Source organism: Ixodes scapularis, unplaced genomic scaffold (assembly GCF_016920785.2).
Source record: "Ixodes scapularis isolate PalLabHiFi unplaced genomic scaffold, ASM1692078v2 PGA_scaffold1__304_contigs__length_218370807, whole genome shotgun sequence".
Classification (NCBI taxonomy): domain Eukaryota; kingdom Metazoa; phylum Arthropoda; class Arachnida; order Ixodida; family Ixodidae; genus Ixodes; species Ixodes scapularis.
Window position 1 is genome coordinate 98,050,807 of NW_024609846.1, and position 15,847 is coordinate 98,066,653.

At 44.8% G+C, this 15,847-nt stretch overlaps 1 protein-coding gene across 2 annotated transcripts in view; it reads left to right on the forward strand.

The window, feature by feature from the left end:
- LOC115315561 (cleavage stimulation factor subunit 1) overlaps nucleotides 1-15,847 on the forward strand; it is a 75,669-nt gene that overhangs the window by 50,984 nt on the left and 8,838 nt on the right. The window contains exons 1-9 of one of the 2 annotated variants that reach the window (XM_029974734.3): nucleotides 800-999; nucleotides 1,959-2,086; nucleotides 3,971-4,048; nucleotides 4,240-4,332; nucleotides 6,296-6,336; nucleotides 8,303-8,425; nucleotides 11,131-11,253; nucleotides 12,265-12,340; nucleotides 13,839-13,918. In XM_029974734.3, coding sequence (XP_029830594.1) covers nucleotides 941-999; nucleotides 1,959-2,086; nucleotides 3,971-4,048; nucleotides 4,240-4,332; nucleotides 6,296-6,336; nucleotides 8,303-8,425; nucleotides 11,131-11,253; nucleotides 12,265-12,340; nucleotides 13,839-13,918 — 801 coding nt within the window. In that variant the 5' untranslated portion in view covers nucleotides 800-940. Of the gene's footprint in view, nucleotides 1-799; nucleotides 1,000-1,958; nucleotides 2,087-3,970; nucleotides 4,049-4,239; nucleotides 4,333-6,295; nucleotides 6,337-8,302; nucleotides 8,426-11,130; nucleotides 11,254-12,264; nucleotides 12,341-13,838; nucleotides 13,919-15,847 lie in introns of those variants that run through there. The other variant, XM_040206264.1, reaches the window with a different exon arrangement.

A 15,847-nucleotide genomic window follows, 5' to 3' on the forward strand; every position in this document is an offset into this window, starting at 1 on the left:
GGGGGTGGCATTGACACAAATATCCGGAGTGGATAAATCTGATTTTACAAAAATTTCACCGGCGGGTGTTTTCCACAGTTTTTCGGACTTATCCGAAAACACGGAGCCCTAAATCATAACCTTAAAAAATGCAGGCCGTTTGCCCATGTTGGTGTTAGACTGGCGGCAGCTGATAAAAACGGTTTGCTCTACTGACGTCTAGGTCATGGCTAGCCCAATTGGTAGAGCGCTCCACTGGAAATGGAGAGGTCCCTGGTTCGATACCAGGACCAGGCGGATTTTTTCGGTCGCGAACCAGTCACATAGCTGTGTTTGGAGATTTTTGTTTGTCCTTTGTCCCCCTTGTTTCCCTTCTCCGGGGAGTATTTTCGTCATTCGTGTTCAGCTCGCTCATCATACCAGTCAGAGACCCGTTCCAGGCACCATACCGAAACCAAAACTACACGTTGACAGTCTCTTGTTCCCAGAGCGCATTTAAACCGCTAGGGCCGCTGCTGATTTGCCTCGTGAATCCATCCCTTGATCCCAGTGGTCATGAAAGCCCTGCTCACGAGTTCTTCCAGGATGCTTTTTCTGCACTTTGAGTACGAACCAACGTTGGTACGAACCAGCGTCAGTACGAACTGTACGTCATCTCTTCTTGTAAATATAAAACATTCATATATTTTTGCTTATACTTTTTTGAAGTCATGGTTATATAAAATGAACATAAAATTCATTTATAAAAGTTTGTTTTAGTCCAGCAAGAAGTAATTTTAACATTACGCTATTTTCTTAAAGCTGGTCAAGTCAGCCAAGCCAGTCCAAGCCATCTTTCGACCGGAAGTTTACGTAAGTGCTCGTTCTTCGCGTTCTTCGCTTGTTCGTTGTGGCTTTGTGCCGGTCGCCGCAACAAATAAAGAGTATATCACATTCATAAAACTTCTCTGCATTGTGCGCTATGTTGAACAACACCGTTAGCATCAAAGACCGCGAAACGCTGTATAGGCTCATCATTAGGTAAGCAGTTCATGACATTGCTTGTCGTGCATCTTCGCGCACATGCGCTGCCTCTGGGCAAAGTTTATCTAAATCCTTACCGATTAGAGTACGGTTATGGTCTCACGAACTTGTAACCGTTCAAATACATACCAGTACACTCCGTTTTCTTCGTACGATTAGGTCAGGTCCTGTCAGGATGCCTCGTAGATATGTTGTCGAAGTTTTCAAGTGCCGGCTAGCACCGTTTTGCGACGTTCGTTTTGAGACTCGTCACGCAAACACTGATTTATTGACATATTATGCTTCCTTTATACCTTGTACCCCATGCACCTGTGCAGCTCTTGTTGTGTTGGAGGTCGTAGCAGAGTCCGCTTTCTTTTCGCCAATAGTGGAACACGGGGACGCTGGGGGGCTATGTTGCGCTTTTTGGACTCCCAGGAGACTAGGGAGAGGGAAGTGACGTCAACGACACAGCAAGCGCAGATTGGGTGTTGATTTTGTTTTCTTCTGTCAACATCCAATCTGCGTTTGCTCTAGTCGTTGACGTCACTTCCCTCTTCCAAGTCTCCTGGGAGTCCAAAAAGCGCAACATAGCACCCCTGGTGTACTCCACCCGATCGTCAGTCTGTACTCCGTTTCGCCTAACGACGGACCATTGTGGATGCTACGAGCCATCAGAGCCAATCCACCGCCGTGTAAGTGTTACGTGAGTTCCGGGACGGGAGCAGCAACGCGCGGGCTTGTAGCCACGTGACACATTCATAGCGCTGGATTGGCCGGGACGGCTCCTAGCGTCCGCAGCGGTCTCTTTGTGCCAGCGGCCTAGCATTTTGGGAGTCTGGGCCATTTCTACAGCCTAGCATAGTGCCCCATCCGACAAACCGGCCCTCGCGTGTTCTTTTCAAATCCGTTGGGAGCTGTGCAGAAATGAAAGGTGTTGACTCGTGCTAACCGTTCTCCTTGTCGTCCCTCTGAAGCCAACTCTTCTACGATGGGCACCAGACGCTCGCCGTCAGCCTCTCCAACATGGTCAAAGCTCATCCAGCTTGTCCGCCGTCTGACCGACTGCTCAACATCGTCAGTGCCGGGCTACGCACTGAGCAGGGTATGGTTGTTATAAATTTTCCACTGCTGCCTCTAGTGGTAGACACACACTTTGCTTTGTCTACCCTCCGTCCCACCTATAGTCACGGAGGACCAGGTGAGAGAGGCAGGGAGGAAGGTTACGTTGTCCCATTTCCAGCGCGAGTTTCCTACCTTCGACATGCTTCGGCGTCTTGTGCACCTTGAGCACACCCGTGCAGTCGAAGCAGGGCGGAAGGCATGGAGCATGTTCTGAAGGCCGGGCATTCAAAAGACGTACCCTGCCATTCTCATTCTGTTGGTGACTGTTGCAAGTGTGCGACGAGACAGTGGCGCCACGGTGCGGCTCCTAACAAAAGCATTTTGCATTGAACACTGCCGGACTGGCATAGACATCCCGTGTAGCAGCCAACCTTCGTTTCAAATGAATGTCAGCTTACCTGAGCACGGTGCCATACAAAACATTCGGGGCCACATTTCACTAACTTTTTTTACACGCGGCGCATAAATTGAGACCACAAATCGCCTCCATGCGCCGGCGAACACCGCCGCAATCACCTCAGTCTTGGTATGTCCACTCTACCTACCGGCGAGTGAAGACCACTCTGATAATAAGAGCACTGAAAAATACTTCTCTCATAAATTTTATCAATTACTGGCGCTTGTGAATGTCATCTCGTAGTGACTTCCGGACCGTCTAGCACGCAGACGCTTCGTGGCTTGGAGCTCGGATTCAATCCGAGCTTGAATCCGAGCTCCAAGCCACTCTTGCGGGTCAAACGGCATGGAAACACATGCGGAGCAACGGTGGACGCGGATGGGTTTTCGAATTTTGCCTTCACTCCAGAGACAGGTCGAGAAGCACAGCCGCGGGAGGGTGCAGACGCGGCCGAGACACTGCGGGCACATTAGAAAAGGTCAGAGCGGGTAGCGCTTCACTATGCGACGTGACGCGGATGCTGTTGTTGGGGGCCCTAATGACCAGCTTCTGAAAAAGAGCGGCGTGCCCCCTTTAGGTGTTGCACGCTCCCAATAAGATCCGAATTTAGGAGTTCTTGGCCCCAGCCTTGTGCCTGTAGTGCCTGGAACGTGTTCCTAACCGGTGTGTTTACGGCATCCTAAAAAGTGGTCCCTCGATTTCCGTCTTGACGTCATAAAAGTGTCCCGTCGTCGCCAGCCACGATCCTGGCGGTGTCGCAGTAGCGGTAGTGGACGTGGCAGACGCCATCTCTGCTGCAAGTCCCTCTCCAGCTTGACAGAACATGGAAGTTTCAGCAGCTGGGAGTCGAGATGCCTCAACGGCAGCGACACTCGCGTTCTCTCAAGCTTTTATTTTTTAGAGATTTTACTCCTAACCACCACTTTTGCGACACCCGACAGCATGACACTCCGGGGTTTAGGGACGTCATTTTTTGCTGCATCAATATCACTTGCGATGCATGGACGGAAAGGACGCTAAACAGACTGGTCGGATACGCAATCCGAACACAGTACCCACGTTTTAGACACTTTGTGTCTCTTTGGTTCTCCTTGGGAGGGTAATGGAAAAAATTATAGATGCGGAATTGCTGCAGATGGGCTCATAGCTTCGGCCACCAGTTGGAAGGTAAAATGAGCCGCCTCGGTGACTGTGAGGCAAATTGATGGCCTATGGGTCCCGAGTTGGCAGGTTCGAATCCCATCCCAGATGCCCGCAATCTGGCAGATGCTTATTGCGGAGAAGGTGCTGTGTAACCGAGATTTTGGTGGCATGTCAAATGATCCCAAGGGGGCGGAAAATAATCCCCAGTCCTCTGCTGGGACTGAAAATTTTCTTTTTTTTTCATATCAGTCTATAAAGATAAACATTTCTCTGTTTCTTGTTGTTGCTGTGGTGGTGATGCTTTCTGCTCTTTGTTTTGCCCAGAAACCAAAGGAATCAAGTTTTCAGCGCTGGACCAGCCTTACACAGGACCAGGAATCGATCTGGAGTATGAAACTGAAGGTAGGTCAATGGGGAGCATGTTGTAGCGTGCTGATTTGTTCTTTCTATTTTTATTTGGAAGCGATTTAAGCAGATGGTGCTTCGAAGCTGTGCTTGGTGTTTATCTTTGTTGGCTGCTTGGTGTCTATCTTTGTTGGCACGAGCTCGAAAACATTGTTACACATTTAGCAACCCTCTTGCTTTGATTGCAGCTCCATCCTTGGCACCAGAACCAGCACTGTACGAAACCTGTTACGTGACGTCGCACAAGGCGCAGTGCAGAGCCGGGACGTTCAGTCGTGACGGTGAGACTTGTGCCCTATTTTCTTTTTACGTGAGTAGGCTCCGGATCCTGATTCCCCACACATGTAGCACAATGACAATCGATTGCACAAGTCATTACTGGGGTAGGATGCACAGAACAAATATGAGGCTCTTCTAAAAGTTCCATGTCTAAATTGCTCTGTCAGCTTTGGATGTCATGGAGTCATTAGTTTGCCTCTAGAGTCACTGACAGCAGTAGCCAATGAGATTGCGGCATTAGCAAGCATAAACGCCGAAGAGTGAATCACGAAGCAAAAAGCATGAACATATTAAGCCGTGCCCTACATTACTTGATGACTATACAATATTTATGCGAGAACAGAACAACCCTTGATGAGAACAAGTAATCAACAAAATATGGGGGTGGCTGGTGCCTCGTTCAATCCAGCGATGAAGATTACACCATCAGTTCAAGCTCTGTTGACTAAAGATTTCATACTTCTTTTTTTGCTCCCCTTTCTGAAAGTGAACCACTTTGTTGCTCTCTAGTTTAATTCAATCTTGTGGGGGTGGGAGAAGGTAAACTGGGCAAGTATGACAAGTTTCCTATTGCAAGGGGCAAGAGGAGCCGTTTCTCTCCCTCTATTCAGGGGCCAAGAGCTGCTGGGGTTCGAAATTTTCGGTTTAAACCAATAAAAACCGATAACAGTACGCCGAATCCGTTTTCGGAAATTCGGCTTTAACCGAAAAAAGGTCAGTTTTTAGGTTCGACATTTTGGATTAATAAAGACCGATAAAAGCGTGTCGAATCCGTCTTCTAAAATTCAGTTTTAACCGGAAAAGGTCACTTTGACCTTCCAGTCGTACCGCAGAGCCGTGGCGAAAAAGTGGAATGACAGTGTCTATTGAAACGTGTCCGAATGTATGGGATACTAGGGTGCCATTACAACGTTTTGGTTTAATGTGCACATCATCGATCGGAATGTGAGGACCGAAATGCCCCGAGACTTCACCTAATACGAGCGTGTTTTCAAACTCGTTGTAAGGAACACTGACTTGATACAAGCTCTGCATGTTGTGTTGTGCTTCAAAACCTCACACCGTGTTTCTTTTGGTGGTCACAATTGATTGATTGGCTGATTTTGGCTCAGGCAGCGCTTCATCTCCTTCAGCCTACCAGTGTCCAGTGTTAGCGTTAAGAGGGCATTCTCGAAGCTCAGGGTCATATTAACAGGAAAGAGAGAGTGCACATCAACAAGGAGAACCTGGGAAAGTACATGTGTGTGTATTATAATAAGATGACGTAGGCCTGACGAACCGAGGGTGAAGTTCCACGATTTTGGGCATAGGCTTCATATCTGACTTGTGTGTACTTCTGTGTTTTTTTTCTTGTTTCTTTTACAGTTGCACATATTTGCCAAATAAAGTGTCCATTTCTTTGAGTGATCACAAATATCAGAGCTACAACGATCTTATGATCCAGTGTCCATCGGTGTGTATTTTATATTTACCGAAGAAAGGCGATAAACTTTTGTGGGCATAAATATATAGCGAAAAGGAAACGAAAATTGAGTTTTAAAATTAACACCGAAAAAAGTATGCCGAATTTTGGAAAAATAGAAACAGAAAACGGTGGAACCCTAGGTATACTCTGAACATTGGAGAAGCTGAAACTGGAATACAAAAAGCTTCATGCTTTTTGACATCTGGAGTTGGCACATATATATATTGTTTCCCATGTGAGATGACAGCAAAGCAGCAGCCGAATGGAAGGAATCACCAAAGCCAGGGAAAGGTGCTTCATGTTAACATTGGGGAGAGCCCAATTTTTTTGCTTCTTCTTTAATGCAGTTTTTAAGATTTCTATAGAATGGGTCTTTTTTGTTTTCTGGCTTAGGGACAAATGGGAGTGTAGAAATAACTGATGACAGCAGATAATCCTAAACATTGCATTTTAATTAATGTTCCTGGTTTCAAAACTCTTTTTTTGTTTGCCTATTGCAGGTCAGCTGGTTGCAACTGGTTCTGCTGATGCCTCTATAAAGGTGAAAGCACTGCCAATTTCGTTTTCTTTTTTCCTAACAAGTTTGAACTTGTGCCATGTAGAACTGTGTACCTTCACTTGATCTTTGATAATCTATCAAAATGTAGTATTCCTGGGCTTGGGGAGCTGTCATACCCTTACCACACTATGTTCTTCAGATGTTGGTAGAAAAAATCGTAAGGGTGCAGGTGAGCTGGTGAATATTAACCATGTTGAACTTAACCTGAGACTGGGGTAGAGAAGAAACATCAAAACGTAGAAGGTACAGAAAATGCCATTGAGACGTCGTCCTGTCTATTTTCTGTCCCTTCTACATTTTGATGTTTCTTCTCTACCCCAGTCTCAGGTTAAGTTCAACATGGTTCAGATGTTGGTTGACCTAGCTAAAAAATCCTTTCAAAATCAATTTTTTTTTCTGTGTTTTTTTTTTAGGCAAAACCTTTTAAGGAAACTCCCTAAGAAAGTTCCTCTCGCATAACTTGGACTTGAATTTTCTATTGGAAAGTCAATGATGACTTCTTTGCCCCCGATTCTTTGCACTCCCTGTGTGCCTTTCATGTCCATCATCCCCATACCTGCCAACTCTTCCGAAGTTTTCGTAAAATGTACGAATTGGGACTAATTTTACGATTTTACGAATCTTGCTTCAAATCTTACGAAAAATATATTTTTTTAATCTTTTTTTATTTTATTTTATTATTTGCTTTTGTTGTTTTTGTAACTTCGTTGTTGGCGATATCTTGTACCGCCACAAGAGGACGAAAGGTACCATTCACAGCAGCGTCGTGGTTTTTCCTATCCGTCTATCCGGTGGCGACGGATCGAAAACCAATCTGAAGTGCAAAGCCTTTTTTTGTGTGTTCGGCGGTGCACGGGTGCACGTTGGTTCAGCGTGTTCAGTCATTGATGGGCCTCGTGGCTTCGGCCAGTTTCGAGGCGAGTAGTACGGTGTCTTGTGTTTGTTGCACGTTAGAGCACTATATAGCTCCTACGGAGCAGAGTAGCGCAATCCTTTGATCCGCGTGTTTCGCCGACAACATGGCCGACAGAGCAGTTCGGCGCGAGTCACGTGGCAGTCAGGATTCCAGGAGGGGGCCCGCCCTATGGGCGAATGCATGGAGATCGAAGCAACACGGCTGATTGAAAAATAAACGCCGAGTTTACACTTTTCAAAACTAGTTTGTCGTGAAGCATGGCAAAGCACTAAACACTTTATCAAAATTTTAATAATATTGGATGCGTGTGAAAAGTTTGAGAAGCCAATTTCCAAGGCAATGGCGTTCGAAGCAGACGATTGTTTTACGCAGCGGAGATGGACTTTATGGATTGGTCGGAGCGGGTCACGTGAACGGTGTGACGTTGCCGCGTCGTGTGCTGCATGATGCCGCTCAGGCAATTTTTAAAAAAGAATTAGGTTATTAAATTGCACAAAACTTAGCGCAAATTATTGTAAACTGTTCCTTTATTATGTCAAAAATTATTGTCGTTCCGTACATCCCCAAAATATTCAAGAAACGGGGATTTTCTCACGTTCCCCATGCATTTGTGACCGGACTTGGAACCCTCGGGTGTTCGCCGCTAGTCGCCGAGAGATGGCGTTCTCGATTGCGCTACTCTGCTCCGAAGGAGCTATATAGTGCTCTATTGCACGTGTGAATTTAGCATTCTCCTGGTCACTGTGGCTTCGCGGCGCAATACCGAACTCCAAACCTCGAAAGAGGTACTTTCAGGTGTTGCCGAAGTCCTACACTTCGAAATATCCGTGGTTCGTGCCGCCCAAAAAGCGAGAGAAGTTTGGATTCTGTAGCGATGTAAGCGTTTCGCACGCTGGCCAGGCTGACATTAAGCTGCACATCGCTTCGCGTAACCCCCCCTTCCCTCCGCCCCGCCGCGGCTGCGGGACTTTTACGAATTTGAAAGTCCACAGGTTGGCAGGTATGCATCCCTCTTGTGGCTTTACGGAACAGATCTTGGACGTGGACCGCATGCTGGCCAAGAGTGCCATGCCTCCGGAGGTAGCTGCACAAGAGTCGGCTCAGCAAAACATGGAGACCCACCCGGTCATTCGTACCCTGTACGACCACATTGAGGTACAGTGGTGTTAAATAATATGTAAGTTCCTATACTGGGTTCCTAGGGGCATGGGCATTCCTCAGAGTACCCTCCTGGATTCCCTGAGCTCTTAAATTTCCTTGGCTGTGCCTGCCCCTAAGCAAAGTTTTTTTTTTTTTTTTTTTTTTTTTTTTTTAGTTTAAGCACTATATTAAAGCATGAAATGCTTTTTAACATAACTCTGCCAGTCCCAAACTTTTGTCTATACGTCCGTCTGTTTGTGTATTTTCCTCTAAATTTAGTGGGGAAATTGACGTCGCATGATCTGAACACCAGTTCAGTTTCTCCGCCAAATTTAGCGTGGAAACTGAATTAATGTATAGGTCACGTGACAGAAAATTGACATCATGTGATGTCAGTTTTCTTTCTAAATTTGGCGGGAAAATTGTCATGAGACCTAAACGCCGGTTTTGCGTCCCCATTGAATTTGGCGAAGAAATTGATGTCACATGACCTATACATCGATTGAGTTTGCCTGCTAAATTTGGTGAAGCATTTAATGTCACATGACCCAACTTCACATGATCTATACACCAATTTAATTAGTCCTGCCACCGGAAAAATTTACCCATACCATACTATAGATAGGATTCCGTGTTTTCGGAGTTTATTTCTTGTGAAATTCGGAGGGTGTTTTTTGGAGTTTATCTTTTGCTGGGGATTCGGGGTTTATAGGAGTTTATTTTTGTTATTTTCCCAATTCTTTGAAATTCAGAGTTTATTTTACTGCTTAAAATTTAAAAACAAAAATTGAAAAATAATATAAATATGGTGCGGGTGCCATCGCCTGTTGTCCCGAAGGAACCTCGACGTGCTAAAAGGCAAACCCCTTTTGTCAGTAGTTCTAAATTTCAAAAGAAACTGAAGTGGAATCTCCTCAGGACCACTGACCTTGTGCTTTTATAAAGTTTAGTTGTAAAACTCCGTCGTTTTTGCTGTTTATTTTGTCGCAGTGACCTCGAAATTCAGAGTTTTTCGGATAAATCCGAATTGGCGGAAAATTTACCGGCGAGTGTTTTTCGGATTTATCCGAAGACACGGAACCCTAACTATAGACTGTTTGTCTTCTTCTAAGCAATTGAAAACTATCGCTCCTTAAATACTGCCTTTTGTGCATTGTAGGACTTTAAGAGATAAATATTGCTGCCCAATGTTTTAGTGAATTTGGGATGCCCATTGATGTGCAACCATGAGCCAAATGCTGCCTAGTTTGTGCATTACTGTTTACAAGGTCTGTAGGCTTCTGCGCTGCTTTATTGCATCGGCACCTACACTAGGAGGCATTCCTTGGACATCAGTCAAGAGAGCTAGAGGTTTCTCAAGATGAAAAAGTTTGATGATTCTTGCATTAAAACATAGATTGACTGCAGCCAAAAGTATTGTTGTATTTGTTTAGTTTAACTGTAAGCATCTTTGAGGATTCTTGCTTTCGTATAAGTTTTAGGTGTTTTTTAGCAACAAACTTGCAACAACAATCTCAGTCTTTTTTATTTTCGTTTCTTTTTATGTTGTTTAAAGGGCCACTGTAAAGAAAAACAATTTTTTTTTTAAACAGTCTGGTTGAGACTTGCACGTCAAAAAATAAATTTTACGCAAAAAAAAGTTCTTTAGAGCAATATTGACGGCGCGAGATTTGTTTTAAATTCTGCGCGCAAAAGTCCATGTGGTCATACACTCTTTCCACCTCAACGTGAGGGTCATACACTCTCTCCACCTCAACGTGAGGGTCATACACTCTCTCCACCTTAACGTGATGGCCAAGCCGATTCACCTCTCTTTCACGCACCCAAAATGCCGAGACAGAAAACAAGTGGAAGGAGGTGACTACCGACTAAATCGCATCTCGCGCCGTCAATATTGCTCTAAAATAAACTTTCTTTTTTTTCATCTAAAATAAATTTTTTGGCACGCGTGTGCCAACTATACTGTTTAAAAAAAAAACTTTTTTAGAGCAATATGGCACGAGACGCAATTTAGTTGGTAGTCACCTCCTTTCCACTTGTTTTCTCTTGGCATTTCGGGCACGAGAAGGAGAGGTGGATCGGCTTCGCCTTCACGTTGAGGTCGAAAGAGCGAATGACTATTCCGTGACATCATGGACTTTGCGTGCAGAATTTCAAATAAATCTCTCACTGACAATATTGTACTAAATGAATTTTTTTTCGCATAAAATTTACTTTTTAACATGCGTGTCCCAACTAATCTGTTTAAAAAATCTTTTTTTTTCTTTTCAGTTGCTTTTTAAGGCAATGCTCATATACTGTGTATAGCTAACAGATGATTTCCAAGATACTTAGCTTGCTTGTTTATGAACTTTTAACATACAACTGAAACATAGCTTTGATAATAGCCAGTGTTGTTGATTCTAATGCTAGTGCCAGTCAGACTTCTAGTTGCGTGAAAATCGGTCTGCATAAACTTTCCGTGTTCTGTTAAAAAAAAAGTTGTGTAGAATAATGGCTATACATTGCCCAAATTTCATATAACCATGGAGTTTTATTCATGACTGAACAGACTTTACCTTCAAAAGATTGACTCTGCAACTAAACTTGGTTCAGCTGATATATCCATGAATTTTATGTGCAAGTGCCAATGCGGGTGCAAACGCAGTAATTATTTTGAGAAAACAAGATCAAACAACTCACTGCTCAATGCCTGTTTTCTTTTCCTCACCTTTTTTCAGGAGGTTACCTGCCTCGAGTTTCATCCAAGAGAACAGATCCTCGTTTCCGGCAGCAGAGACTACACAGTCAAGTTCTTCGACTACTCCAAGCCCTCTGTCAAGCGTGCCTTCAAGACAATTCATGTGAGTCAATTGGATTGCATCATTCCCTTCTCAGCCTTCAGCATTTTTTTCTTGACATTCTGCTTGTATGTTTGTCAACATTCTAAAAACTTTAACAAACCTTTTTATTTTCACAAAAAAAAAAAAAAATTAATGTTTTAGTTATTTTTTTAAAGTGTCATTTATCCAACAATATTTTCATGTATCATTGCCCTCACAAAGTGCATATGATTGTAAGAAGGAATATATGGAAGCATTTATCCACAACCACTCTTGTTAGGCACTCAAGTTCGTATATGTCACTCCCACATGCAAGACAACACGTCCGTAGAGAAGCACCCAGGTTGGGCGGCATGTATTCATTGTTCACACAAGCCTTCATTGCCACATCCTTGAGTGCATTCGTCAATAAGGAGGTGCTGGTGCTTAGCTGAAATTGTATTGCTGTACTTATTTTTGGTTCCCATCCACTACAGTGTCGGTGTTAAAAAACTGCATGTCAGCTAAGTAACTACAAATAGCATAACAAGCACTTTTATTTTTTTGTAGCAAGGTGCTATATTTAGGGACAACTTTTTCTGGTATTCAAGTCAAAGCTATGAGTACCCGCACACTCACGCACGTTGAGCGTCGATCACAGCTGTGCACACGTAATCTTCACTCCTCTGAAAGGCCAGAAAGAGTTGTCTCCAAGTATAGCACATGAGCTTCAAGTAGCAAAATCTGACTCCACCACCAGAACCTTTTTCGTGGAAGCAGTATGAATTGCTGAAGCAACCAAGGTGCTTATGTGGGATTGGTTCATGTTCGGATTTGTGTGTTCCCGAGACTGGCGAGGCTGTTGCAACATGGCAGACAAACAGCCACTTATAAAAGTGGGTCACTTTGTTCCCTTCACTACTGTGTATACTTTCCCATTGACTGATGAATACATCACTTGCAATACTGGTACCCATTCTAGCTTGCATTGCGACCAACTTATTCTGAGTGGCAGGCACGCTTGTCTCAAATGTGGGTGCAAACTTCCTGCAGGAAGCTGAGATGGTTCGCACCCTGGCATTCCACCCCTCGGGCGACTTCATTCTTGTGGGAACCCAGCACCCAACATGTAAGCATGTCCTCCCCGTGATGATGTAAAGAGTAGTCCTCGATGTGCTGGCATTAATCCTATATACTTGGATCATTTTTAAGATAGTACCTCATGTGCTGCCCACGTGCACTGCGCAATGAAGCTGGTTCATTGAAGTGAGGCTTCAGACGTAGGATCTCTGCTCTGCCACTTCTCTATGCTTTGTGCCACATTGCAGTGGACCACAGCAAATGCTACGAGCCAATAAAGCCAACCTAATTAAGGTGATCATAATCTAAAGTGCAGAATGCTGGACATCAGTGGGGGTCTGTCTCTCGCTCCGGTAGCCGGGCCAGAAATAAAAGCAAGCTCTGCTAGTATTCAGCTCACTGTACAAATGCGCACTTTTTCGAAGTCCTTTGTTTAGTCGAGTACAGAAGCACCTTTCTTTTCAATTTTTAAACAAAGCTGAGGCATGCGAAATATAGAATAAAATACTGCAGAAGCACCCAGTTCGTACAAGCGCCTGCTATTAACATTTCCCAAACTTAGGAATTCTACAAATTATATATGAAGTTCCCACTCTTTCTAAAGTGCTGGCATCAGTCGAGAATATTCACACTGTTGTGGCAGCCATGAGACGCCTAGCGGCGGTGACGGGGATATCGTGTGAAAATAAATCTGCTTTCTCTGATTTCGTTCACTCTGCCTTCAAGGCCCTTTAGTAGCTGGCATCTTGGTTTTTACCGATGTGACCGGACAAACACACATGTCTACAATAACCCAGTTTTCAATGAAAGTGAGGTGGGCACTTTCTCTGGGGGAGGGGGGGAGGGGGGAGGGGGGAGGGGGAGGGAGGGAAGGAGGGGGGGGAGGGGGAGGGGGGGTAGTTTACGGTAATAAAATATAAAAAGTGCTCTGAACAAACTTCTGTGCAAACAGAACGTATTGACAGATGAAACCAAAGAAAGAGCTCTAAATTTACCTTATGGGAGGTAACATTTTTATTGTATGTTTATTTTTATAAAATGTATTACATATTTTTTTTTTATTTCTTCCAGTCACTTAGCACTCATTTTGCAACTATGCACATACGTTTCCACAAAAACAGGATGTGAGGGTTCATTGAGACAAAATGACTGGAAGGCAGAGCTGCACCTCTAAAACGGGACGTCTGGTCACCCTAAATCTAATGCCATGCAAGTGTCATATGCCGTTCTAAACGGGCGCAATGACGTGCAGGGCGCCAAGTCCCGCGATATGCTCGTATCACTGCATTGGCTAGGATGAGACGACTCGTGGTGTTCGCTGTGGTCTGTTGTAAGGTGAAACGAAGTTTAGAGAGTATCCTCGTGTTTGTCCCGCACAGAGCGGTGGTTGCATGGGTCCTGTCCTTTATCGTATTGATCGCATAAACATCATTCACATAATCTCTGCTTTGGAATTACCTAAGAAGCATAACTTTATTAGCGTGCAACATCCACAGTATGTAAACATTGGCAATGATAAAAGAAAACCGACTTTGGCTTTTCCGCAGTGCGACTGTACGACGTCAACACAACCCAGTGCTTCGTTTCTTCGGTGCCGTCGGACCAACACAAGGGCCCCATAACTACGGCAAGCTTTGTCTTTTTTCATCATTGTTTTTATTATAAGTATCTTGTCTTCAGTGCTTTCGGGATATTGCAAGCATCGGTGAAGTAGAAAACTCTACATCTCTAATGAAAATCAAAATTTCTAGCACATGCTCTTTTTTTGCACATGCTGCACATCAGAGGCCAAAACGTTGTTGAGTAAAGTAGCAGGCTTGTGTTAGCATGATTTTTTCAAACTAAACTGCAACTTTTTAACAATTTGCTGACAGAAATTGCGCAACAGTGTAACGCCTAGTAAGTGCAACGCCATGGTCTGGGAGAGGAAATTTGCCTTCGGGCAAGCTCAGTCCAATTCGAAAATGTCATTGTACTCATCATTGATTGCACAACCACTATTTGCACTTCGTTATAGATTGTGCTGCAATACCATTTCGGCTATAGCCACTGGCATGACGAGAATGGCGGGGCGTTTCTCTTGGGTGCCTGGATTCCAGCACGCGCTCGGTTTCCTTTGTCGCACTTTGACTGCGCATGCACACTGGAGGCTCATGAGATGCCGAAGCGTCATCGAAGGTGCGAAGCACGCGCTGGAGCCGGGTCCACTGAAAGACCACCCTCCTATTCTCATCTCCTCAGTGACTGTAGTAAATGAGCTTCTCGTTGAGAAGCTTCAGTGCTACGATTAGTTGAAGTGCATCCCTTTTAGTTTTAATTTGAGAAGCATCGACGAAAATCTTGTGGCGATGAGAATGTGACACCGGTTGAAAGCAGAAAATACCATTTGCTTAAAGCTTATTGCCGACAGTTTGGTGAACAGGCTATTTTTTTTTTTTTTGTGCTTCAATGACTGCTTTTTTGCATAAGCTCAAAGACTTTGCGACACTGTAACTTTATGTAACCGATATGTATTTCCCTGCGAGGTATGCTGAGAACCTGTGTCACTTTCTAAATAAAGTTTCAAATTTTCTTTCGCTTGGCTGTTGTGTCACCTTTTGTCGAACATGTTTTTCTTAAGACCACCAAACATGTCGGTCGTGGCAGAAAAGCCTCCGAAATAAACACCAAAAATTACCTGCATACTTTTTTTTAACGCAGAATTTGCTATATGGGTGGCACCTAACCATATCCGTTGAGTGAGGAGACGAACGCTGATGCATCGCTCGTCTCCTCACTGATTAGACACCAGTGTCAGCCAAAGCCTCTTGCTAAAATTCCTCCGCGTTACTCCCGACAGAGGTAAAACATCACATGTTCAGACATACAGCGGCACCCCGCTCCGTGAGACAAACACCATACCGCGAGCTAGTGCCAGGGCTTAGCTCGGCGTTGCCTAGTTCCAATTGTTCCTTTTTCCGCAAGCTTCGTCTACTGCGTCTCACACTCCAACATGCTCTGAGAAAGTCTCATTTACACCGCAACCACAGAAGACGGCTGGCACCACAAGTAAGACATCCACGGCGCGCTCACGGACTTACTTTGCGCAACACAGGGCCGCTTCGCGCCGTCCAGTCTCCGCATTTGTACGCAGTTTTTCTGCACTTATGCATCACCTTCTGTATTACCACTGCCTTTGCCACGCTAGTACAGCAAAGGGGCGACTTTCTTTGCATAGAGCTACGTCTTTTCCGCGCTTGGAAGGGGGCGCAAAGTTGGGAGGTCGATGTCACGAGAACTTGGTCACAGAAGTGACATCACACAGACCACCACCTGCTGCCGAGAACCGCACAGTGCGCACGCACGTCCTTTCTTATCTGCTGGCTTGCTCGTTTGCTCGCTTCAACGAGACGCGCTCCTGCCTGATTGCATCGGCGATAGACGCCGCTCCGGCAGCCATGATTCCACAATCTTCGCTCATCGCTCTGAACAGCGGCCGAGCTCGCGTGTTCTGCGGCACGGGCAGTTTACGGGACTCTCCCGCGTGACTCAGCGAAGCTTTAAAAGCAATCGCACA